At 41.6% G+C, this 25,233-nt stretch overlaps 1 protein-coding gene across 1 annotated transcript; it reads right to left on the bottom strand.

The window, feature by feature from the left end:
• Nucleotides 1–8,165: 8,165 nt before the first annotated feature.
• On the bottom strand, nucleotides 8,166–18,730 carry brms1lb (BRMS1 like transcriptional repressor b). Its single transcript, XM_071478675.1, has 10 exons — nucleotides 18,461–18,730; nucleotides 18,136–18,226; nucleotides 15,413–15,540; nucleotides 14,165–14,244; nucleotides 13,869–13,965; nucleotides 13,326–13,415; nucleotides 13,119–13,183; nucleotides 12,974–13,013; nucleotides 12,566–12,695; nucleotides 8,166–10,379 (listed from the first exon to the last, which is right to left on the bottom strand). The coding sequence occupies exons 1-10, from the start codon at nucleotides 18,594–18,596 to the stop codon at nucleotides 10,262–10,264; spliced, it is 975 nt and encodes a 324-aa protein (XP_071334776.1). The 5' UTR covers nucleotides 18,597–18,730; the 3' UTR covers nucleotides 8,166–10,261.
• Nucleotides 18,731–25,233: the final 6,503 nt, after the last annotated feature.

The raw sequence follows: 25,233 nt of genomic DNA, 5'->3' as shown, positions 1-25,233 counted from the left end.
TAATATGGGCAGATGCCACTCTGAAGGTTGCGACATATAAGAAAAATGAAACAAGGGATCACAGACGTCATATGCTATTTGCTCAGTTGGTATTGGTGCTAGAGCTTTATTAAAATTGGAACATCACCTGAATATTTCAAAATGCTAAACCTATCTATAGCAACATGAGGTGAACTCTCGGCACTATGAGCACATTGAACTTGGGTGATCCTGTGTCCTCAAAGTCTCTCAAGTCATTTCCTCTCTAAGCCATCTTTTCAGTCAGTGAATTATCTGCTGAAGTAAAAAAGAAAGAGAGAAACACCAATAAAATCTTTAAATCCATGAGCTGTTCTTTATTATTACTGCTGACTTCTGAGCCATAAAGAAAACTTAGGAATAGAAAAGAAAGACTAGAATTTAAGAGACTGAAAGAGAAAGAGAGAGGAGCCACAGCACGGAGAAAGTGTTGCAAGATTAAAGAGGCAGTTTGAGACAAGAGAGCACAACACAGAGAGGAGACAGAGACTGTATTTTAAAATGCGGGGTCCCCTGATGGGTCTCAGATTCCTGTCTGTTTCCTCTCCTGCACTCAGCCTTCACCTTTTAAACTCCCCCTCCAGTTTAAGGGAATTAAGGACACTTCAGCTCCACTCAAAGCAGAGCCTCCCATGAGCCTCAAACATGAGTCTCCTGCTTTTTCTGGAAGATTCCTTGAAAGAAGTACGCAATGAATGAAATGTTCTCATGTCAAAACATCACTGTAGATTATATTAACAATGAACTTGGATTTAGTGACAACAATTATTTCCATGATCCATTAGCTGCTTAAATGAATCTATTCATTGTGTTGTAAATGAATTATTAACGACTAAAAGTCCACACCGAGCAGCAGCTGCGTGAGGCTGTACTTAGGCACGGTGCTGCTTTGAGCTAAAGGCTAACGTCAGCATGCTAACACGCTTGCGATGACAATGCTCATGTTTACCATCTGAAATGTTTACCACATTCACTATCTTAGTTTAGAGTGTTAGCAAGCATATTCTGTCTTGTTCTGTATATTTCTTAATAAGCACTGTAAGCTAAAAAACTAAAGTGTAAAAGTGACAGATCGTTGTGCCTCCTAGTTGTACTTCTGAACCATAGATATCTGGAAGACCTCCCACTAGGTAAAAAGAACAAGTGTCAACAAACCGCTGGCAAAATGGCTGGCACCTCTTCACAAAATCCTGAATTAAAACGAAATTGATTGAGCTCATTTAAAAGGCCTATGCTAACACAGCAAGAGTAGCTAATTTAGGCTAATTTAAATGAGGTATGTACAAGGCTAACAGTGAGAGGAAACCATGTTGAATTAATGCACAGACAATCTCAAGTCACAACAACAGGAGTTTGTCCTGTTGACTGCTGCTGATTCTGCTGACAGTGTGAATGTAGTCTGTGTTGGACTATTTCTGGGCTGTGAGAGCCAACTGCCAAACAACCAGCAGAGACTTCAGTGGAGCAAACACGGTGTAAGGTGATAAATAGTGAGCTTCAGGGGTGCTAGTGGGCAGGTTTCGTCACCTCTGGACACAGCCAGACAAGCAGTTCCAACCTGTTTTCAGGGTTTTGCCAAGCTAAGCTAAGTAACAAACACGAGAGTGGTATCAACCTTCTCATCTAATCCAACTTGCCACCTGAAAGTGAATAAGCATATTTCCCAACATGTCAAACTCTTGCTTTATACAAAATGACATTGTGAAAAGCAGCCAAGGTGTTTCACAACTCAGGAGCCCTGAGGGCAAAACCCTAACAACCCCTTTATTCATAGGTCTAGACTGAGGGACATGATGATTCTATGTTATTCTTTGCCAACATGGCTGACTGAGCACATCACAACGACACCTCTGAAAGGCATACAGTGTATGACATAACTTCACATAAAGTATACACAATGCGAAAAGACACCTGAAGGGATCTCGGATTCAGTAAATGTATTTATGAATGAGTGGCAGATAGAGAAAGGACTGCATTAAGTGATATCATTGTGATCCATCAAAGTAAAGTGTTGGGTAAAAGCACCCTGAGGCGGCAATCTTTCCCGTCCTTTAGACATGGTTCGTTTCAAACGCTGCTTACGTCCCCTCCCCCTCTTTTACTCACGTCCCAGTGCTCTTTGCTGTCCATCAAAAGCCCTATATGTGTGTGTGCATGTGCAGAGTCAAGTATGCTATTATGATGAGTTGTACTCTTGATTATCTGACCTCAGGATGTTTCTCTTTCTATGTTTTAAGTTCAAAGATGAGGAGCACTTTGCAGTGTTGTCTATAGGCATGCACATACCTTCACATGCTTAAACATGAAAGGAATCCCAGTATGTTTGTGTGAATACTCATTTACATCTACAAAAATGTGAAGGTATGAGTGCATGTGTATTCATATGTTTGTTCATACACACACACACACACACACACACTCAGAGGCCAAGCAGGTCACCAAACAGTAAACCACCCAGGCCCAATAAGCAGCAGAGAGCATTCTCATTAAGGTTGGCCTATCTTCAGCCTCAACATTCCCTTTTTTCTGTATCCAAACACTGGAAAAACAACAAGCTTTGTAACTTGTCAAAGGTCGCCACTTGAGGTTTTTTTATGCCTGGAAATGAGTAGAGCAGGGAATTCCTCTGAGGAAATATTTTCACAAACCCAGAAGATGAAACAGAGGGAAACAGAGTACCTGTCTGTGCGATGTGCTCTGTCAGCATCCTGTCAACAGCGCACAGCCAATTAGGACTGCAGCCAAATGGCTGGCTGAGCTTTCTGTTTCTCACCCCACTGATTCTGCATCCAGCACAAACACACACACGCTGATATGCACATACACACATGCAGTAAACAAGGCCGACACACACTCAAGTGTATGTTCAAATGAAACATATATATATCGGCCTGCGTTTACACACACAATAATGCACACATGCTTTTACAGTAAACAAAACACAACCTGCATCCAGAAAGAAATGAAGCCTGTATCTAAATTTTGAGGCAGGACAATCACCCTGACTACCTAAGTCTCTGTAGTCTCTTGTGCTGTAGCTGATGCCAATTGGCCATTTGACTACATTTCCATACTGAGCCTGCTCTGACCATGTGAGGCTGCGCCTGCAAGAGGCGGATAAGGTGCATGTTTATCTGTTTGGGGAGATGAGGCTGAACTTGATACCCTCTCTATGTAAAATCATAGCAACAGTCCTGTCACTGGCTGGAGGGCCAATCTAGACACACAAATACAGAAAAAGGACACAAACACATATCTTTTCTCATGCTTTTACACAAAAACATTGCCCCTGTATCTCTCTACCACGCTCCTGCCATTACCAGGGCTGCTTTGCATATCAGACCTGACATAATGAGGAGATACAGTTTGGTGTCTGAGGACAGTGGGTGTGGAGGTGAAAGGTGATACTACCACCTCGTCTGGTCAGCTAAATAACCCTGACACATACAGGCCTGCCAGCCTGTTGGAGCTGCTCAGTTTCAAGCTATCAAGTCAAAAAGAGTTATAACTCCTGAAAGGAGGACAGGAGCAGAGTCTCAACGTAGGTTCTGGTCATAGTTTTTAGGTTTTAGGTAAAGGAAAAGGTCAGTTTCAAAGAGTTCCTGGGGCCAGATACAAACATCTGTTCAAATGTCATGAATATCTGCAGTCCAACAGGTTCTTGTTATGAAAACTTCTGCAGTTTCTTCTTTTCATTACACATGCATTAACTTATTGCACTTATTGAACTGTTTCCTTAGGAATGCCAATGATGGATACACTTTATAACCCATGTTCTATGAGCACTGTTCCTCAAACAGGACTCTAACAGCTTGGACACTTGTCATGGATCTGCATTTAAAATTTGCATGTAGGCAAGTGGCACTCACCAGCTGCCAACCAGACTACTTGGGGAAAGAGCAACAGAGTGTAGTGTCCTACACCAAATGACAAGGCTGCACCAACTGTTCACTGAGCAGTAATCTGCCTGGACTGCATGAGGTGCTGGAGACCTAGCAAGAGGAAGTCTGGTCCAAGATCCTGGTAAAGTCCGCTCCACAGCAAGGACAGAGAACCGGCTGACAGCAGCTTGCATGTCCATCATGTAGCATTTAAATCTGAGCCTCAACCGCGATGTTAACATGCAAATGTCCTCAATAGATGTTGCACTTAGCAAAACTGCTGTTGAACTCCTTGTTAAGTACACACAGACAGCCAAGGGGATCCTTCCAAGATACCCTTTTACAGCCAGTAGATGAGCCTTAGGGGGCTGACCAACAACAGTATCCACACGGCAGAAAAATGCTGCAGAGTGCAGCTCATGCCAAAGCTAGGATCCAAGGCACTGAAACTGAGCCCTCCTGCACATAAATGAACTCTTGATATTTGTTGCCTAAAAGGGAAGGTTCTGTCTGATGGTAGTGTGTCTCAAATCCCCTCCACTAAGCGTGTAGTTTGAGTGGTACAAAGGAGCACACAACTTATTCACCCTTTTAGCTGTTGTCAGTGCACACAACAATGCTGTCATGATGGATAACAGCTTTGGAGGAGCCTGCCCAATGGTTAGAAACTGGCAATTTTCACTGAGGGGCACAGAATACAGCTGCCTCAGTCAAATTCAGCAGAGGGTTGTTAAAAATAAACTCTCTACAAACCCCACATGACAAGAAGAGATCAGTGATGCATACACCTTAATAGTAGAACGTGGCAGTCAGGAAAGGGAGAACAGAGCAGACTGGGTAGCTCTCTGGGTCAACTCCCTCTCTGAACACTGCTGCTGAAAGCCCAGCCATTTTGCCTTGTTGACAGAAATGGTGTATTGCATTCTGGGATTTTTCTCCATCACTGCTGGGGTCAATCTTAGATGCACCCTCTTCATCTCAAGATCCAAGCCCTTGAGAGGTTGCCCCAAATTGAGCATTGTGCCAGTCACGCCATTCACCCAAGACAACATTCCCCAGTGTTGGGGATTTCAGCTTGCATTAGCTGGGACACCACAGCATACTATGAGAGCATTGCTGGTTGACAGGTAGTTCTTCCTGTCTGATTGTGACAGCTTAAGAGTGGGAGGGGAGTATGAGTTACCATTCCTCTGCTTTGAGGAATGGCAGTCAAGGATGTCCCTGCTCTGCCATGCTGCATTCTTTGAACTAACTCCACGATAGCCATCTCTCTGGCTCTGAGAGATGGGGCCATTCATGTCAACCAACTTCTGTGGCATAAGGACACAAGTTTCTTGGCTGAGACAAGATCTGGCTGCAGTTTCACATATGTCAAAACATGCAAGATTGTTAACTGCAATTGATAACTTGATCACAAAGATGTTGAAGATATTGTCAGATGTGGTTCCATCATCTTGTCCTTCATTCTCCTGGAAGAACGTAGTCTTTGGACACCATGACAGAGGTCAGGGGTAAGTCGCAGATACCAAAATCGACTGGCAATGCATCACTGAGAGGATGGATGCCCCGGCAGTCTTCCTGTTAAAGTGTGTGAAGTCTAGGAAGCTGGAGATGGGGACCATGATTGTCATGTGCTCTGACAAATTTGGAGGGATGCCCTTACTCCAAATTGAGTTCCACCATATGAGGATACTGGAAAGAGTCAAACCTTTGTTTGCACCTTATTGGAAAGAGGGCTTGACAATCAACAAATGATGCTGGCAGAGGCATAGTTAGGAGTAATAAAATCATCCTTTGGGCCTCTGATAGATACTGAGGCTCTGTTTTGCATAGGTTTAAATGGTAACAAACAGCACGTTAAGTATTTTGCAAATAGCAACGTCTGTTTACATTGTTTTCTCCTGCCAATTCTAGTTACCAACTTAACTTGACTTATGTGCCCACTTCCTAAAACATTATGAATGTCGTCCTTTAGGACTGACTGCATTGTTGTATTCAACTTGAATTTGACATTTCTCTTCCCGAGACATTGGTCACCTTGTGGAGAAAATGTTTATTTATGCTTGAGCTTCTCATTTAATTACTTTACTTGACAAATGAAACAATGGTGTAAAACAGATATTTCTATGTAACATGCATGTGAAAGAAATTGGTGACTAAAATTCAAAAGGTAAACGCATTTTATTATGTGTGGTTGTTTTCCTGCAGCTTTGTCCCAGGTGAAACCATTTTGTCAGAGGTATCCATCTCACATTGCCAGGCAAATTAAACTGATCTTTAAAGAGGCAGCGACTTGATGCAAGAGGAGTCTAGACAGCATAAGATAAATTAGTGGCTATACTCTGAATGCTAATGGTGAATTCTAGGCCACTGCCATTGACACACATAGAGAAGTGTTACCAGGTTCATCCAGAGAACAGGTTGCAAGGAGCAGCGCTGTCCATTTAAATCCATCTCTCTCCCTGTGTGTCTCCCTCTTCTCATCTATCCTGATTATGGGCAGCTTGCCTCATCCCTTTGATGTCAACTTATGGATATATGCATTTAATATTCTCTTACACAATCTGAAAAGGTACACGCCCACGCACAGTCCTGGCACACAGCACATGCATGCATGCACAAAGAGATCCACATACACAGCCTTGCTCTCCTGAAAATGCATAGTGATACACACACGCACATACATCACAGAGGGGCAGGGATATAAGTAATTTAGCACAGTGTGACACTTTCACGGTCTAATTAGCCCCAGTGTTGCAGTAAACACGTCCCAATGACCCTCCAGTTCTGGTTACTCATTAAGTATAGATAGGACTGAAGATGGCCAGCTTCTCTCATCCGTCAGGACCTGACTCATCACAGTAGTAGCTCCCCAGAACCCTCTAGAACCTCAGGAACGAGCACCAGATTCAACCAGCATCATCACAGATGCGGCTGAAAAACAAACGAGGGAGACCTCTCCCTTTGCTGTTACGTGTCTGCATCTGCATGTTATGTCCATTTCTGATCATATTCAGACATGCACTAAAGTGCGCGTTTACAGGAATGTGTGAAAGCGGATTCAAGGAGCACTCTAGAGAGATGCTGCAGAGACGTGTACAGAGACAGACAGCCCTGTTGCTTGCTTGCTGCTGCTGCCTTTGACGCGGTGATGGGGATTTTCCTCCTTTGCTCTCTCCCTCTCTCTGTTGCGGTAGCAGACGTGGCCAGCAAGCTGTGATCAAACTGTGCCTTCATCCATCCTCTCTCTCTCTCTCATCAGCTGGAAGGCTTCAGTAGCAGGGTGCCCCAGATTTACAGACCACCTCCCTCCTCCCACCTAGTGCAGAGGCTGCTAGCTCGACACTGTGGAGTTCTACTGACACCTTGTGGCCAGAGGAGCAGTACTGCAACTGTGAAGTGCAAGGATGGCTTATCTGGTTATTTGAAATGTGGGATTTTTAGGTACATACTTTTAAGTAAACTTCATGGTGTCGACTTAGTGCGACCATTTAGTAGATTATACGTATTTAAAACACCAGTTTTGGTTGTAAGGCTCTATCTAGAGGAAAACTGTGACCAGTTAGCCTTTCAATTGATTCCTCTACATTTCTGAATATTCCCAATAAATCAATCAAAGGTTGCAGTGGTTCTGCATGAGTTGCCTGTACAGACCTGAGGCAGGCAGATGGACCGTGAGGGGGCAAGAAAACGGTACATCAGCGCAGATCCTGAATCAATAGCAGTATGTGGTGTTAATCTAGCGAGTGGCCCTCTGGCAGAAATAAGTGACTGAAAGGTTGAACAGCACAGCAGACCAAAGAGCCATTATCTAATAAGACTAGCTCAGCATTTTTCACCAAAATAAGCCACTTTGTTTTTTGGGGGGTTTTTTTGTGACAGAGTGTAGCCAGGGTTCAGCAAACCTCGGGGGTGACTTTGGGTTGAGCGCTGTCAGGGACTTCCTGCCTTTGTACACTGGAGTATTATATAAGATTTTATCTGGGCTTTTTTTGTGCTTGCTAGGCCAAATCCAATAGGATATTTAAGTTCAATGCAAAACTCTGATATTTCTTCATCCAAAGCTCTTAAGTCACGGGCAAGGAAATTAGTTTGACTCAAGCTGAGCAGTGGAGGTTGATACTGTAATCTCCGAAATGCACAGACACTTTTTTTGCTAGAAAAGCAGGCAGGGGGGCTTTAAATTCCAGTAGAGACACAATTCTACTCAAATGTAGAATCTCTCCTCTGTTATGAATTGTTTGTGCGCAGGTTGGACTCTTCAAATGATACAAACAAAATCTTTAATCAGCTGTACATGCATTGGCACAATGTCAGTTTTTACTTCTACTGTGGAAAAGGAACCATGATGCATAAAAACAAAGTAGACATAAAAAACCAAAAAAAAAAAACCCAAAAGCTCTACTAAGTGGACGCCACATTAGGCTTTACAAACACATTTTCTTTATGTTTATGGTACAGTGTTGCAATGACCTCTCTTTACAATACTTTTGGCAGGTTATACTTTGAAATATGTATGCAATGCTGAAAGTATAGAGCAGCACAAAGACAACACAAAGCAAGATCCCCTGCATTGAATGTCATTTACATTGGACGGATTGTACACACACACACACACACACACAAATAAAAAACAACCTTAATCTTGCTTTCTCTTTGTACTGTTGATACATCAATGGTGAGGAACATTTTTACTGACAGCAGAGAAGAAGACAATGGGGGAAAAGAGAAAGAGAAGTGACAACAGAGGTGGGAACAAAGACAGTAGGAGAGAACAGGGAACCGGAGCTACTTCAGATTTTTTTAGAGATGTAACATTTAGACTGCAGTACTTTATAAATGATCCTTTCAGCTATTTTATTCATAGCAGACACAAATTAGGCTGAACAAAGACAAATGATGAAAAATGGCACCATGAATTCTGTTATGAGCCCACCACCAAAGAAAAGTAGAGTTTACCTTTTTTCTAGTATATTTCAACCTAGCGTAGTTGCCATCAACTTAGCCATGGGTGATGCTAATTTTGCACTTGTCACCTCTGTTGTAGATTCAGGGAAACAAGGTCTTGAGCAAAACAAGGTACTGTACATTGAGTCAAGCTGTGCAAACCTCTTACAGCTTTTCAAATAAATATGATTTGTGTCTCTAACTCCATTCACAAACACAGAAAGTTAGCTATCATGGCTAACTGCCTAGGGAGCCACAATAGCCATGTTTGTGGGAAACACACCAGGTTGAAATGTTTCCCCTTTAAATATGAAGTTGTAGGCACTATCAGACACATGGCAACATGATAGGAAACAGAGGGAAGAATCACAGTGAGCTAAACACAAAATACATTGTTGTCTCTATATACAGGGCTCCTGCCATTTCTGCATGTTAGGCTTCTTTTCCTGCTCTGACGTTTTGCTTAGTGCACGGAGACTGGCCTCAGTTTGAACTTAAAAATGTAGTGCTGGTAAAATTACACTAAAAACATCAACACATCTAGAGATCATTTAGTACAGTGGCTCCCCAAGTGGGTTTCGACAAAACCCTGGGGTGCTCTTGAAGAATAGTTTTATCTCATTATGTTCACAATATAATCATCTGCTCAGAATTGATTAATCATCCTCCCTCTCCATATTGACACTTGTGCATTTTTTTTTCTTTTTTTTTTTTTTAAATCAAACATTTTCTCAAACTGGGGTCCCTGGGGATCCTAACCCAGATTTATTAGGCTTTGTGGAGCATGAAATTCAAGTCTAACAGCATCCTCACCTGGATCAGGGTTTCTCACTCACTCACTCATTGACCCGCTTCAGTCCTCCTGGTGCTAACACAGTACAGAGTAAGGCTTCACTGCATTGATAGTTCAGGACTTTTTTTTTTATTATTTTTTTTAAATCATCCGAGGCATCGTCATGTCTCAGAAAGGCACGCGACTGAGCTTCACAGTTCGCTACTGCTCTGGTTTTCTCCCTTGGTTGTTTTTTTTTTCTTTTTTTTTCTTAGCAGCACTTTGCATTGATCTCCGTTCCAGAGAGAATGACACTTTGTGGCCTTGTCAATAATATCAACATACATATACATATTTACAGAGAAGACCATCTTCTTGAGTTGACACTTGTTTGTTTCCAGACAGTTTCTTTTTTGTAACTCATACAAAGAGGGTGTGATATAAACTGTGTGTGCATGTGTGTGCGTGTGTGTGTGTGTCAGGCTTAAGAGTGAAAACCATTTTAGGACGTTAGAGTGAGTGTATGTGCGTGTGTGTCTGTGTGTACTGTACATATGGCAAGCATGTAGAAAGATACAACATGGACAGGAGGCAGAGATGATGGTCTTTGTACTGTTGTGTGTGAGCGAGTGTCAGTGTGGTTTTATGAGTGCTTGATTGTGTATTTGCCTTTCTGCAGCTGGGAGATGTACAGCTTTGACTTGGTGCCGTCCAGTCGTTTGAACCACACCTCATCATTGTTGATTGTGGTGATGATGGCACTGCGTGACACACACACAGACAGAACAAGGTTAGTGCAACAACAAAACACCATCCTCGCAATCAGCGAAGAGGGTCAGTCAGAATCTGCCTTTGTTGCCTTTATTTTGGGGAAAAAAACCTGACAACAAAGATAAAAGATTTTTTACAGACTACTGACAGCTGCAGAAATCTAACCATGCATGAGGATTTCAAAATAAAAGAGAATAAAATCGAAATATCGACCTGACTGTCACTAGAATTCAATATGATTTTGATCAGGCTGAGAAATAACACTAAACAGACAATAAAAGAGGCCAGATTTATGAATGATATGTCTGCTCAGAAACCATACATAAACCATTTCCCCACACAAACCACATCACTTTTTTCATTTACATCAATGTCTCTGTGTTTATATTATCATATCAAAAGTCTCTTGATATGATAAATCTTTCCTTCCTGACGTTTGATGACGACAATTGAGTGCCTTACTGCTGAAATTAGGTTTATGGGTACATGTGATGAATGACTGACATCTCAGCTATAAACAGCCACTACTATGCGTAATGATCACATGTAATGACGGCTGCTCTGTTATTGTTGGAGAAGGTTGTTGATGTGACACAGTTGGTGAAATTCTGCTCCGTGTCTACATCCATTTACAGCTGACTGTGACTCGTACTGGTTCCATGGTGACGCACAGCTTTACAAATCTGACCAAAACAGCGTGTGTGGGTGTTTCTGTCTATGTGCGCTGACATGAAGTGATGACCCTACGCAGAGTTCTGTGGTACTAGATGTCTACATGTCTAAAGTTTTAGTTTAATGTAGCATTACTTCCCTGGGGTGAAGCTACGTACATACACACATACGGACGTATCAAAGGAGAAACCAACATCAAGTGTTTTATGCCTTTCATGCAGTAGAAGATTTTGAAAAGACTAAGGTCTGTCACCCTCTCACATCAAAAGACAATCTGTCATAAGTCGGAGTTTTTAAGTCACACACTTTAAGATTTTGTAAAGACTGGGGATCTTGCAGGGTCAATAATTTATAATAAGACTAGAGTCCTTTGAAATTATTTCCCATCATGCTCCCAGTGGACATTTACAGGCAGGGAGACTGTTTTTTTTGTCTTTGAAATTCTTCATTATTATCATCACCATCATAATTACTGTTATCACTATAATTATTATTATATAAAGTTAGTAACTCACCACTATAATTGTCATGATTTGCCCCTAAAATGACTATGTTTGGCCTTTATATCTATGATTTCCTCTATTATTTTCCTTGTGTCCATTTACCCTTACCTCCCTTATGTACAGTACTTAATCCTGGCCTGACACTAAACGACTCAAATTGCCTCCGTGCTCACTCTCAACTTGGTTTGCTGCTTCCTGTTTAGTGCTGGAGAAAGTGTCACTGAATGTCACAATTTTCTTGAGACAAAGACTCAAAACCAACAATAAAATTCAACATGATGATCTATTTATCGGAACGTCAACTTAAGACAGACGTGATTTAAGACAGCTCAGACGATCACCTTACATCTCCTGTAGGTGTTTAGTGACTCCTGCTTCCTTACAGAGCAGCTTACAGAGTTTCTCCACTCATATATTCAGGTACTTGTAATCTGTATGTGTCAGGAAACATTTTACATTTAGCCCTCCGACCACTGACAGACTGTTATTCTGAACAGGCCCCTGTATCACAGCTCTACCCATTCATAACAGCCACCTGTTGCATTTGTTTTCCCACTCAGTATTTGGGGGAGGGGGGGTGAAAAACTGACATCAATGCATTCCCCCTATTCAGTGAGCTTCCTGTCCTGACAAACACACAGGGCAGGGCGTACAAAGAGCAGAATGTGGACTCACAATCACTCCTGCTAATACTCCCATTGTCCTTGTTTAAATCCACCCATGATCATTTCCATTACAAATAAATCCACCATGTGACCACACTGCCTCTCAGTCACAGTGAGTCAGAAACACAAGTCTGCAGATGAGCACATACGTGTGTCATTTGGCTGTGTAACTTTCTCATGGTGTGACCACACCCTCTCATTTTCTCTTTTTTACAAATATTTAATGAGTATATCCGCCTACCATGCACACACATGCGTGCGCGCGCGCACACACACACACACACACACACACACACACACACACACACACACACACACACACATATCCCTACACACCTAGTCGGGTACTCGTCCTTCCTGTTGATACAGATGGCCTGTCCCCTGCAGTACCACTGGTTGTCATAGAAAAGCCGACCGTCCTCGGAGCGCGCCACATGGTGGTGTCTGTCAGGCTTTGCTGCAGGGACTGGAGGAAGAAAAAGAGAGGGAGAATGGGGTGAGGAGGAGGAAGCAGGGGAGACAGTGGAAGGGAACAAGTGACTAAGGGCAGGGTGAGGTCAAAAGAAATACAGTACAAAATATTAAAAAGGAGGACAGAGAGGGCGACAAAGATTTGTCTCCTTATCAATGAACTCGAGCTCTTTTGGCAGAAAGTATTGAATCAACTCCTCCTGTGTAGCTGTGGGTCGATCGCTGCACTCAGCCAGATATTGACTGTAACCGAGGACGAGGAGAAACTCTTACCATCCACCTTCACCCTGTGCGGCCCCAGTGATGCCATCGCCTGCGGGGCGGGTGAAACAGACACAACACGAAAAATCAAATCACAACTTAACGTCAACATAGATGCATTTAGCAGATGTCTATTTGTCCATTATCAGGATAATACCTTTCTTATTGCAGTCCAGTCTTCAAGAATATCCAGATCTTGCAGCATGTAAACAATATAAGGTCGTAATGGAGAGGTTAAGGAAAAAGGATGAGTGGCAGGAAACATTTCTCTTAACGGCTCGACACTGAAGCGCTGCAGCAGAATGTGTTTCAGATGACTGACGGGAGGAATAAGGACAAGGACAGGACCAAAGGAAAAGGATATCAGAAACAACAACAGGCTTCTTCTTCTTGACAGGGCAGAACGGGTCTTTTTTCTTGTTTTTCCGTGAGTGCAATCCATCATTCCACAACTCTGGAAAACAAAGAGGGCAGATTTCAGCGAGGGGGATTATTGTGTCTCTGTGTCACTTCCTTCTGCTGGACATTTGCTTCATATTTCAATCTGTTCTATACATAGAAAGTGCGAATGTTGTCGGTTAACACATTCTTGATCAAATATGCAGTGTTTACTCACACCACTTATTTTACCCTGTGAAGTTTGTTAATACTTGTACTAAACAATTAATCAGCAGGTTCGTCAACTTAGAGCTCCCTCAGAGTTCTTTGTTCAGTGACAATATCAAATAATTACTAATTACTCCTTAGCAAAAATAAATATATTGTGTCTGCACTAAGTAAGCAGCTTTCGGATCTCACTGTAAGCCCAACTTCTGACAGGTTTTTGACGTTTTATTGACTATAGGATGAGTAAATGGATCAAAACAAATATCTCCCAACAATGGTTTGTTGACGTGCCAGCTGGTACCTGAGGTAATGTCAATACTGTGTCTGTCTTCTTCCAGTCTTCTAATCTTCTCCTCCAGTTCACTCTGCACAGTATCAAACAGCAGCAGCTTCTCACTCTGGAAGACAGACAGAGAGGTCAACAAAGACAGAAGGTCATCACACTTCACATCTCCAGAAGTGGGGTTGGGGTTGAATTGCATACTGTGGCAAAAACCCAAACTTCCAACATTACAGTGTTATCTCCTACTTTCTTAAGGCACTGGTCTATTTTGAATGTACCTCACACAAGCCCTGACTCAAATGTTGGCCTCTCACCTCCCAGTGCTGGCAGGCTGCCTGGATCTCACACTCGTACTTATTCTTCACTGACTCCAAACACAGCTCTCTGTAGATCCCTGCAACAAACATGAGTGGCAAATCAATCTGAGGCAACCAACACAAAAAATTTAAATGTGTTTAAACCAAGCAACTATAGTCTTTAAAATATACAAAAGCTCTTTCCATTAGTTAAACATCATTACAGACATTTGAACAAGTGCAAAGTCCTGTTGTGCTTAACTTGTTTCTAGGGCTGAAACGATTCCTCAAGAAACACAATTAACTCGATTAATAAAAGTCACTGAGGAAAACTCTTTGCATCAAAGCTTTTTTAAATCCATATGACGGCTCAGTAGTCACCATTAGAGATGAAACAGTGACCGGTTTGATGCTAAATCACAGTAAAAATTCCAGACGGTTAGTATTAAAGTTTGCATTTTTAATTAATCATTATAACTGTGGCCGATTACTGTGGTTCATTTAACTCATGTTAGGTTCTATAGCATCAACCAGCAACAGTCTCCCAGACGCATGTGCGGCAGGGAACATGGGTTTGTTTTGTGTCAGTCAAAACATGGAGGAAGGCAGTGGCAGAGCTGCTCTGGAGATTTTTCATCCTCTAAAACCTTTTTACACCAAAGTTAGCGGGTATAAGTGGGTTTTTTAAAATGCGTGTGAACCGGATAAAAAAGGTGATTGTCTTCTTTTACACTGCCAGACAGTTCACCTTTCTGCTCACAGTGACGCACACAGACACACACAGATGCAAGAAAGAAAGAGTGAGCTGAATTTAATCTTGACAGATAATACTGTAGCAATTTAAACAATAAAAATTTAGATTTTTCTTTAAAGGAAACCAATTAGTTGTTCATTTTAAGAGACGTGCGTTCTTTTCTCTTTTTATATTTTCTATATTATATTTGTATGTATGTGTATATATATATATATATATATATATATATATATATATATATATATATATATATATATATATATATATTTAAATATACACGTTACATATTCAGTTGTTTTCTTATTCTTCACATTCTTCAATAAGATAGAAGTAGTTCTTATCCAATTACTCGATTAATCGGTGGAATAAACAATTGATAGCTGCAGCCCTACTTGTTTCCTACATAAAGGCACACATGAAGGGTTAAGGACATGGGGGAGGAGGGAGTGTGATCCCTGAAAGAATTCAATGTAAACATGACAGCAGCAAAGACTCAGATTTCTTGGACTCACCAGCCACTTTGGTCCTGATCTGCATGTTCTCCTGCAGGTTGGCTAAAGGTTCCAGGTACTCCTGGGCACAGCCAGCCATCACCTCCTGCAGCTTGATGTCCACCTGGCTCAGACGCTCCTTGTACAACCTAAGCAGAAAATAAATACAGCAGCAACGCACATCAATTCATAAGCTTGAACTGAGGCTGAAACTTGATCATTATTGTAGCGTGGAGTCTAGTCTTGTCTTCAAATGGTCTTGAAAGCAAATTCACCACAGTGGTTCTACACAAGAAGATAATAAAACTCTGTTAGGAGAAATCACATTACTCTCTGGTCTGGGCAGAACAGCAAAACCATGTCTAGGAACAGGATGCTGTGGCATGGCAGGAGGGCGCTTATTTAAGCTTTCTCATACACACAAATCAACTTTAACATTTAAAAAGCCAAAGACATTTTAAAACAGAATGTCACTTCCAAAAGATGGACAGGCTGCTACAACAGACCCAGAGAGAAAGAGCAGCACTTGGCTGGTGGCTGACGTAGATTTCTCACCCAGAAATACCACCTGTTTCTACACCAGTACAGCTGCCCATCACCGTGGAAGATTTCTAGGTGAGTAATCTGACCCTGCAAAAAGACCATGACCAAGATCCAGGGCTTGACATCCAGGTGTGACTTCAGTGCATGGTGTGTTTCACCTCTATGGTAACCCCAGATAAGACATTAGTGACTGTAAGGATTAATGTGAAGAATACCCACGTGAGATGAGATGACAAGCATCTCAGAGTTCGTGACCCGGACCATCATGAAGCATGCTAATGACAAAACAATGACAAACCCTGGTTCACAGCTAAGCTCAGTCAGCTCAGGAGGCAAAAGGAGGAAGCTTTCAGGAGTGGGGACAGGGACAAGTTTAAAGAGTCCAAGTACAGGTTTAGCAAAGCGGTGAGAGAAGCTAAACGACTGTACTCTGAGAAACTTCAGCTCCAGTTCTCAGCCAATGACTCTGCTTCTGTCTGGAAAGGGCTCAGACAGATCACTAACTACAAACCTAAACCCCCCCACTCCATTAATGACTTCCGTCTGGCCAACGATCTGAATGAGTTCTACTGCCGCTTTGAAAGACAGTGGGACAAGCCTGACACTAACCTCCACATCAGAGCCACATCAGAACCCTCCTCCTCCCCTACCAAAGGAACGTCTCTCTCTATCCTGGAGAGAGATGTCAACAGGCTTTTTAAGAAGCAGAACCCCCGCAAAGCAGCCGGTCCTGACTCTGTCTCTCCATCATCCCTGAAGCACTGTGCTGATCAGCTGTCTCCAGTGTTCACAGACATCTTCAACACCTCACTGGAGATCTGCCACGTGCCAGCCTGCTTCAAATCCTCCACCATCATCCCTGTCCCCAAAAAACCAAGGCCCACAGGACTAAATGCCTCTGTGGTCATGAAATCATTTGAGCGTCTTGTCCTGTCCCATCTCAAATCCATCACTGACCCACTCCTGGACCCCCTGCAGTTCGCCTACAGAGCCAACAGGTCTGTAGACGACGCTGTCAACATGGCTCTCCACTTCATCCTCCAGCACCTGGACTCCTCAGGGACCTATGCCAGGATCCTGTTTGTGGACTTCAGCTCTGCCTTCAACACCATCATCCCGGCTCTGCTGCAGGACAAGCTCTCCCAGCTGAGCGTGCCTGACTCCACCTGCAGGTGGATCACCGACTTCCTGTCTGACAGGAGGCAGCACGTGAAGCTAGGAAAGCACGTGTCTGACTCCCAGACCATCAGCACTGGATCCCCACAAGGCTGCGTTCTTTCTCCTCTGCTCTTCTCCCTGTACACCAACACCTGCACCTCCAGCCATCAGTCTGTCAAGCTCCTGAAGTTTGCAGACGACACCACTCTCATTGGACTCATCTCTGATGGCGATGAGTCTGCCTACAGGTGGGAGACTGAGCGTCTGGTGACCTGGTGCAGGCAGAACAACCTAGAGCTAAACGCTCTGAAGACAGTGGAAATGATAGTGGACTTCAGGAAGAGCCCAGCCCCACCCACCCCCATCTCCCTGTGTGACTCCCCCGTGGCTACCGTGGAGCATTTTCGCTTCTTGGGAACCACCATCACACAGGATCTCAAATGGGAGCTAAACATCAGCTCCCTCATCAAAAAAGCTCAGCAGAGGATGTATTTCCTGAGGCAGTTGAAGAAGTTCAACCTGCCAAGGACTATGATGGTGAACTTCTACACCTCCATCATTGAGTCCATCCTCACCTCCTCCATCACCATCTGGTACGCTGCTGCCACGGAGAGGGACAATAACAGACTGCAGCGTATCATCCACTCTGCTGAGAAGGTGATTGGCTGCAATCTTCCGTCCCTCCAGGACCTGTACACCTCAAGGACTCTGAGGCGTGCAGGGAAGATTGTAGCTGACTCCTCCCACCCTGGACACAAACTCTTTGAGTCACTCCCCTCTGGCAGGAGGCTGCGGTCCTTCAGGACCAAAACCTCTCGCCACAAAAATAGCTTCTTCCCATCTGCTATTAGCCTCATCAACAAGGCTAGAGAGCCCCACTGTTGCTGATCAATTGCACCAATCACCAGAAAAAATTCCTTGTATGTGAAAGCATACTTGGCAATAAAACTGATTCTGATTCTGATTCTGATTCTGATTCTGATGCTGTTAATTCTGGACAGACAGCTTTTACTATATTGGAAATAATATGGGGAGGAACTTACTGCTCCTTCAAGTCAGTGAACTGTTTCTCCAGGGTGGTCATCTCATCCAGGCACTCCATCCTCCTCCTCTCGCAGTCCTCATCGTCCATCTCTGTTCACATGAAGACAGGTTTGGCATCACCTCCACATCAACTGCTTCTCTTTTCAGCCATCATCACCATCATCATAGCACCTCTGCTTCATACTGTACCTCCACCACCTCAACAACATGTCAGCTAATTTCTAACAGCTACCACATATCTTGTTTAACCTGTGTCTGACAGACAAGCATGTTTAAAAGAAAAACATTAACACTGGGTTGGTGTTTAAGGCCTGTTTTTCCTACCCGAGCTGTCTCCATCTTCAGACACAGATGAGCTAACGGTGTCCTCCTCGTCTGTGCTGCTGCCGTCCTGCTCGGGAAAATCCACCTCCATTTCTTCGTGGTTACTTTCTTTCTTCTCCCGGGAGTGAACCGGCATCTCGGCGTGCAGATAAGCCGGTGTTAGCGGGGTGGCAGAGCTGTTCGTCAATTTTAACCCCGAATAAAACGGCAAATGTAGCTCAGACAGCTAACCGGTTAGCTAGCCTGCATCTAGACAGCTGGAAGTGCAAACATGGCCACCGTCGACCAATGACAAGAGGCTTTACTGAATTCGTCCAATCAGATGTTGGTATGGGTAACCAAACGGCACGAGAGGATTTTAGGGATTTGTAGTTTCTCGCACTTAATCGAGAGCACCTGAGACGTACTGTATGTGCAGGTATGTAACTATGTTGATCTGTTTTTTTGTCGCTTATTTACTTTATACTATACTTTATACTGACTTAGGCTAATTTATTAGGCATAACAAATGCGTTAAAGAATATTGACCTCATTGCAAAACTGTATATAGGTAATATTGGTTGTGTTATTATTATTTCATGTTTTTTGTTGTTGTTTTTTGGTTGATTTTCTTCTCCCCAGCTTTAGTGATGGCAAATGATTAAATAATGCTTTACTGTTCAGTTATAAGTCATTAATAAGAATAACTTTGCAGCTGCTAGGTTGTAGTTGGCAACTACCCAGGAGAGTTTTTTCACAAGTTTATGATTACAAAGAGCTTTACACTGGGAAGGTATACAGTACTTAGATAATTAATGTTAAAAAAAGAAGAAAAAAATAATTCATTAACAACTCATTAACATTTATAATTGCAGATAACTAATGGAAAAACTGACATCCCAAAAGTTGTTGTTGTCGCTAGCTTATTACTGCCTTATGAACCAGTAGTAAATTTTTCATTCACATTTATTAAGCTATTAGTTTTTTAGCTATTAGACCTTTCAAGTGTTTATTTTGTCAGTTATACTACTTATACAATTACCTATAATATCAATTATTATATTTATTATTATATTGTCACTCATTAGTTGTTTATATAGTTGCAACTTCCACTTATGGGTGCTAGAGATACAGTTGCTGACAAATACATTAATAAACTCTAATATCTGCTTACAACTACATTGCAGTGTGTTTTTGTTAAATGTCTATATACTGCTTATAAATGCTAAATACAGTTATTTATAACTGTAAAGTTAAAGTTATTTAAACACCAGTACAAAAGATTATGAACAGGAGACAATTGATACTGTAGAAGGAGGTGAGATAGAGGTCCCATCACAGAGGACGTATCATATATGCTAAGTGCTTTCATGATATATTATCAGTACCATCATCGTACTCAGACAGGGTACTTGAATACATTTTTGGCAGTGGAAACAGGCAGGAGGTTTTCACAGTGATTGCAGCCTGTACTGCTGCAGGGATACTGCATGTTGAAAAGGCGCTAGACAGCCTTGCTAGCTGACTGGAATCATTCAAGCACCCTGTGGCTGAAGCTGTCACAGCTTGCTGCCTGACTCTCTTCTCACTCACCTGGGTGGCGGTGATGGACAGACTGAAGGGTGGTTAGAGGCCAGAGCCGTGGTGTTGTCTACTAACCTGATGGACTGTTATGTGTGGATGCATATGTGTGTGTGTGTGTGTGTGTGTTTGTATAGAGCTGTTTCACTGGAAAGTATCGCAGCAGGCTCAAATAATTGATAGTGCTGGTTGAAAGTATGCATGTTCCATGCCACTGACAAGAAGGATCTGTGGTCCCACCATCTGCAATTCATGTTTCAACCACAGGAGAGCGATAAAGACCATGGCTAGGTGGATAGAAACTAGCTCCCTGTTTCTTCAGTTTTAATCAGTTCCTGAGGACTGAGACATTATCCTGCTGTTGAAACTGGAAGAACTCATAACAATGTTTGAATAAAAGCAATATGAACTTTAGGCGAATCAAAGGAAGATGATGTAAATGTGGATGACTGAGTGTATGAATAAATGGATGAAGAGACTTTAAAAAGGAACATTGATGCTGGCTATTTATGACAAAAACACTGTAATTAATTAATAAATTGCTGTATTTGAGTTACATATTTGTAGAAAATGAACATTAAGCATGAACTAAAACGTAAGCATGCTTTCATCAACAGACAAAACAAGAAGTTGGAGTTTTGCTTGTGATACATAAGCTAACAGAACAGACAGAGGATCTGCTGGAATCTCACAAAAATGCAACAGTGCATATGAGAATATTAAAGTGAAAGATTTTGCTCAGTTGATTTGTGGTTTGTCTCGTAGTCTCACTATTTCCGTGGTGCGTAGCACGCTACCAGTCACATCCATTCTCACACTGCTGTATGTGTGTCAGGAAACTTTGCTGCTCTAATTTGTATTTAGAGTGCAGTGCAGTGTGCTAGCAGAAAATTTGAGTAGTCTTTGTGGTTTATTTCATAATACTGAACAACATTCTTCTCATATTCTCAAACTGTCCAGGGTAGAGACTCCTGAAACAATGAACAGTCAATAAAGTTGCACACCAAAGAATGCAGGAGAGACTTGAGAATGAGAAGAAATCCAAACAGAGAGCTTAGTTGTTAGGTTATGGTCAACCACATCTTCTCTTCCAAATTCATTACTTAAAGCTGTATGAAAGCTGTATCTCTGCACCTTGAAGAAATGTCTTAGTGCAGTATTCTTTGCCTAGTTTGAACTCCTTCGCATGTGCACTCACATGACCGTCAGTGTTGTGGTAACAATGTGTAATCAGTGTAAATCTATGAATTCAAACCTTACTTGCTTACACAGGCCGTCCAACCTTTCATTCTTGTGATATGATTTTAGGCTTGCAGTTTCAAAAATACTTTAACTCTCATATTGATATTGCTGTTTCATATTGCTGTGACTACACTTGCAAGTTCTGAGATTTGGATTGATTTATCTTTGCTACAAACCCAATGATCAGATTGTTGTGGAAACGTTAAGAAGTGGAGATACAGGTGGAGGCTTGCCTTTTACCACTGGAAAATGACTTAGCTCTTTTATCTGTTCTCCTTTGAACTACTGCAGATCCCTCCATTAATGCCTCACACAAAAATCACTATTACATCTCCAGCTTGTTCATAATGCAGCAGCCAAGCAAAGCATTTGTAAATCCCCAACATTAGCATTCCTTCTCTTCTTATCACTGTAAAATCATATTAAAATTTTAATGATCGTGTTTAAACTCATTTAACTTTTGCATTACAGAGCCCTTGGTTCTACATGTGCACAGCTTGAGATCTTCCAGCCACTAAGGCTCACTAATACATAATCATCTTTAAAGCTATATTTTATATAAGTGCTTAAAGGTTAGTGTTGAAGAATAGATTTTGAGAAATACATTTTCTTTCCTCCTGACACTGATACCACTCGTGTGTCTGTACGGTCAATATGAAGCTCGAGCCAGCATGTCTAAAAATTTCCTTAGCTTAGCACAAAGACTGGCTCGCTCCAAAGGCAAAACAAGTCCAGTATCTCTAAAGGTGACTAATACTTGTATGTGTAGTCTGAACAAAACCCAAATTGTAAAAATGACAAGCTCTGGTTTTACGGGGAGTTTCGTGCTGGAATTATTTCTTGGCTGGGCACAGTCCGAGAGTCTCTGCTGATGGCCTAGCAGCCCCATGGTAATGAAATTGAAACCTCAACCTCAACCTCTTGTTTTCACACGTTTTTTTGTTCGTTTGGATAAAATCAGGTTAGGTGTTTCCCCCTGTTTCCAGTCTTTACATTAACCTATGCTAACCTAATTGGCTGCTGGCCTTAAAACAAGAGGGGTATTGCTCTTTTTATCTAAATCTTGGCAAGAAAATTTATAAAAGTATTTTCAAAGATGTCAAACGATTCCTTCCTCTCAGTAATCTCAGGGACAAATATTTCAACAAAAACCAAAAATATCTGCATGGGTTGAATTGAACATTTAATGTGTTTCCATGCTGCTGTAAGACTTAACCAATAACTCTGATACTGATAGTGACTCAATTATCTTGGGAGCTGCCTGGTGGCAGTAGGGCAGTAGGAAAGCAGATCATATTACTTACATTAACCCTGTGTGTGTGTGTGTGTGTGTGTGTGTGTGTGTGTGTGTGTGTATAAAACACCGTGGGAATGCCTGGGGAGGGAAATGAAGGTATTACCCCTTCTCCGAAAAACACCCACATTTCCCCGAAAAAATATGCATTTGCACATTCAGCGCGAAACCGAGTCAACAAAGGGGAGGATCTCAGAGTTTTTCACCCCAGTTTGAAAGTTTCAATCAATAAGTCTCTGATGTCTTCAGCCACTTTTTCAGAAGCTACAGCACTAGAAAGATGTCGAAACACAATATTTTCCCACCCTTCAAACCATCAGAATCTCATGACCAACACAGGGAAAAACTGCTCTATTTTTACAGGTGTAGAAACCTATTTGAGGTGTTTCTTTTAAAATGTGTTCTGGGAAACACACAGGGTCAATTACCTTCCTCGCTCATTGAATGAGATCAATGGATAGGGTGATGAGAGTGAAAATCACACAAACTATCTTAATTTCTGTATATGACATCATTAAAAACAGTACACGGTACATAGTGATTATATCAGATAACAACTGCATATGATGTTTATTTTCATTAAGCACGGTCGTGGTGAAGTCCCTCTGACGAAGAAACAGCCTGACTCATATGATTAAACAGTGAACTTGCCTACCCATTATTTAATACAAGCCATGGAAAACAGCTATGTGTGAAGCTGCCATACTGAAATACTCTTTTTTTTTTATAGCGAGCCACACATTGTGAAAACACAGTGGGGGTGTAGTTTGTGTAAACTCTGGGTGTAGAACTGCTGTGTCACTGAGCCCACACAAAACATGGGCGAGTGGAGGTTGACTGGCAGTGTAAGTATGTGTCCACTGAGTGATTACTGTAATAACGGAGAGATAGCTTCCTACCGAAACAGGAGGAACGATGTCATGAATGACATGAACACATCTGGGAAGGTGAAGCTATTTTTAGACAGCTGAGCTAGATGAAGATTCACCCTATATGACAGAGTCAATCTTATATCATGTGGCTGTGTAACAGTGACCTGTTCATAGAAAGCAAAATATTCAGTAGGCTACTGCTTATTTTAGATTTAGTTTACATTTATTTTACATTTTTAATATGTGCTTGGTCAAATACAGTATTTAGGGAAATTGTGGGGAATGCACTTTTTATTTGATTTCCTGCCAGAAGTTATTTAGAAAATTAATGCCGCTGTCATATGTGTTTGCTAATTGTGGAAAACAGACGAGCAGTTTTGCTTAGCTTAGCTTTAAGACTAATGGCTTGGGGAAACAGCTAGCCTGGCTCCTGCAAAGTAAAAAAAAAAAAAAGAAGGCGACCAACACCTCTAATGCTTCATAATTAACATATGACTTTTGTTTTATTTGTACACTAAGAAATGAATGATGAGATACAGGTTTCTTTACACTTCAGAGCCAAGGGATTATTAGCTTATTGCAAGTTATCTTAAAAACCGGAAGCACTGCTAACTGTTAACTGCTAACCTAAGTGAAAAAAAAAAAAAGAAAAAATGCTATTACTAATTGACATGTTGTATCTCTGCAGTATCTATGTGTACAAAATAAACAAATGATAATGTGTTAATTACAAAGCTTTAAAGCTATTTCTTAAAGCTTTGGAGCGAAGCGAGCTGTTTCCCCTGCGCTAAGCTAACTGCCTTCCGGCTCTAGTTCCATATTTAGCGTAAACAGACAAAAGCGGAATTGATCTTCTCATCTCTCAGCATGAAAGTGCATAAGCTTATTCCCCAAAATGTCAAACTATTCCTTTAAGTGTAAATAGTAGATGCTCTCCAGAAATTACAAGTGTTTCAGTTTCACAAATTAGCCATGATGTAATTTCAGTATTAGTAATTTATTTGACTCCCCCCCCCCATCTTTTTCCCCCCACTTCTTCATCAACAGTATTTTACCTCTCGCTAAGCTGTTGCAGAAAAGAAAGAAAAAACCTTAAGCACTTTTACATAAAATGTTTGGTGCCTGTAAAGTATGGGGAAATAATACTTTATGTATTATTATGTATTATGTATGTATTAGATTATGTAATCTGCTATTTAATTATTATGGATCGTGAGGTTTTGTTATTATATATTATTATGTATTTATTAACAACTCTGAGCAATGATTCTTCTTCAACTTTGACATACAATATTTAGGAAGGGCAGGTTTTTAAAAAAAAAAAAAGTATTTTGCCTAGACATACTGTATACTGTATCGTACATATACTGTACATGCATTTGCAAGTTTATGAGGTAATGCTTATCTAATCCAATAAATAAGCACAACGGCCCTGGAATAAGGTTTGAGTTCAAAGAAGTATCTGTTTTTGTTGCAACCAAGAGAGAAATGAGGCTGGGTACACTTTATTCAACCATGACAGCGGAATTTATTGTGGTGCTGTTGCATTAGACATTAATGAAGCATTAGTTTTAATTTGTTGTGCCTAATAAACTGGTAAGTAAGTATATGCACAGTGTTACAGCCCATTGTTAAAAAGAATGCAGGGTGAGGTTGGTGTTAGGTGGTCAGTTCAGAAAATAAGAGTTTCATGAGATCAGCACTTCACTGAGAGGGTGTGATGCCCCCTGAGGCACTTTACTGACTTAGATAAGTGGTGCTTTACCAACACACAGACAGAGGGCAATGTACAGCACTTGACGCTG

The sequence above is a fragment of the Trachinotus anak genome, unplaced genomic scaffold, assembly GCF_046630095.1.
Source record: "Trachinotus anak isolate AG129_WGS33_773 ecotype Australia unplaced genomic scaffold, CSIRO_AGI_Tana_v1 ptg000005l, whole genome shotgun sequence".
Taxonomy (NCBI): Eukaryota; Metazoa; Chordata; class Actinopteri; order Carangiformes; family Carangidae; genus Trachinotus; species Trachinotus anak.
Note: the sequence above shows the minus strand (reverse complement) of the source record. Positions and strands in the feature narration are given on the sequence as shown.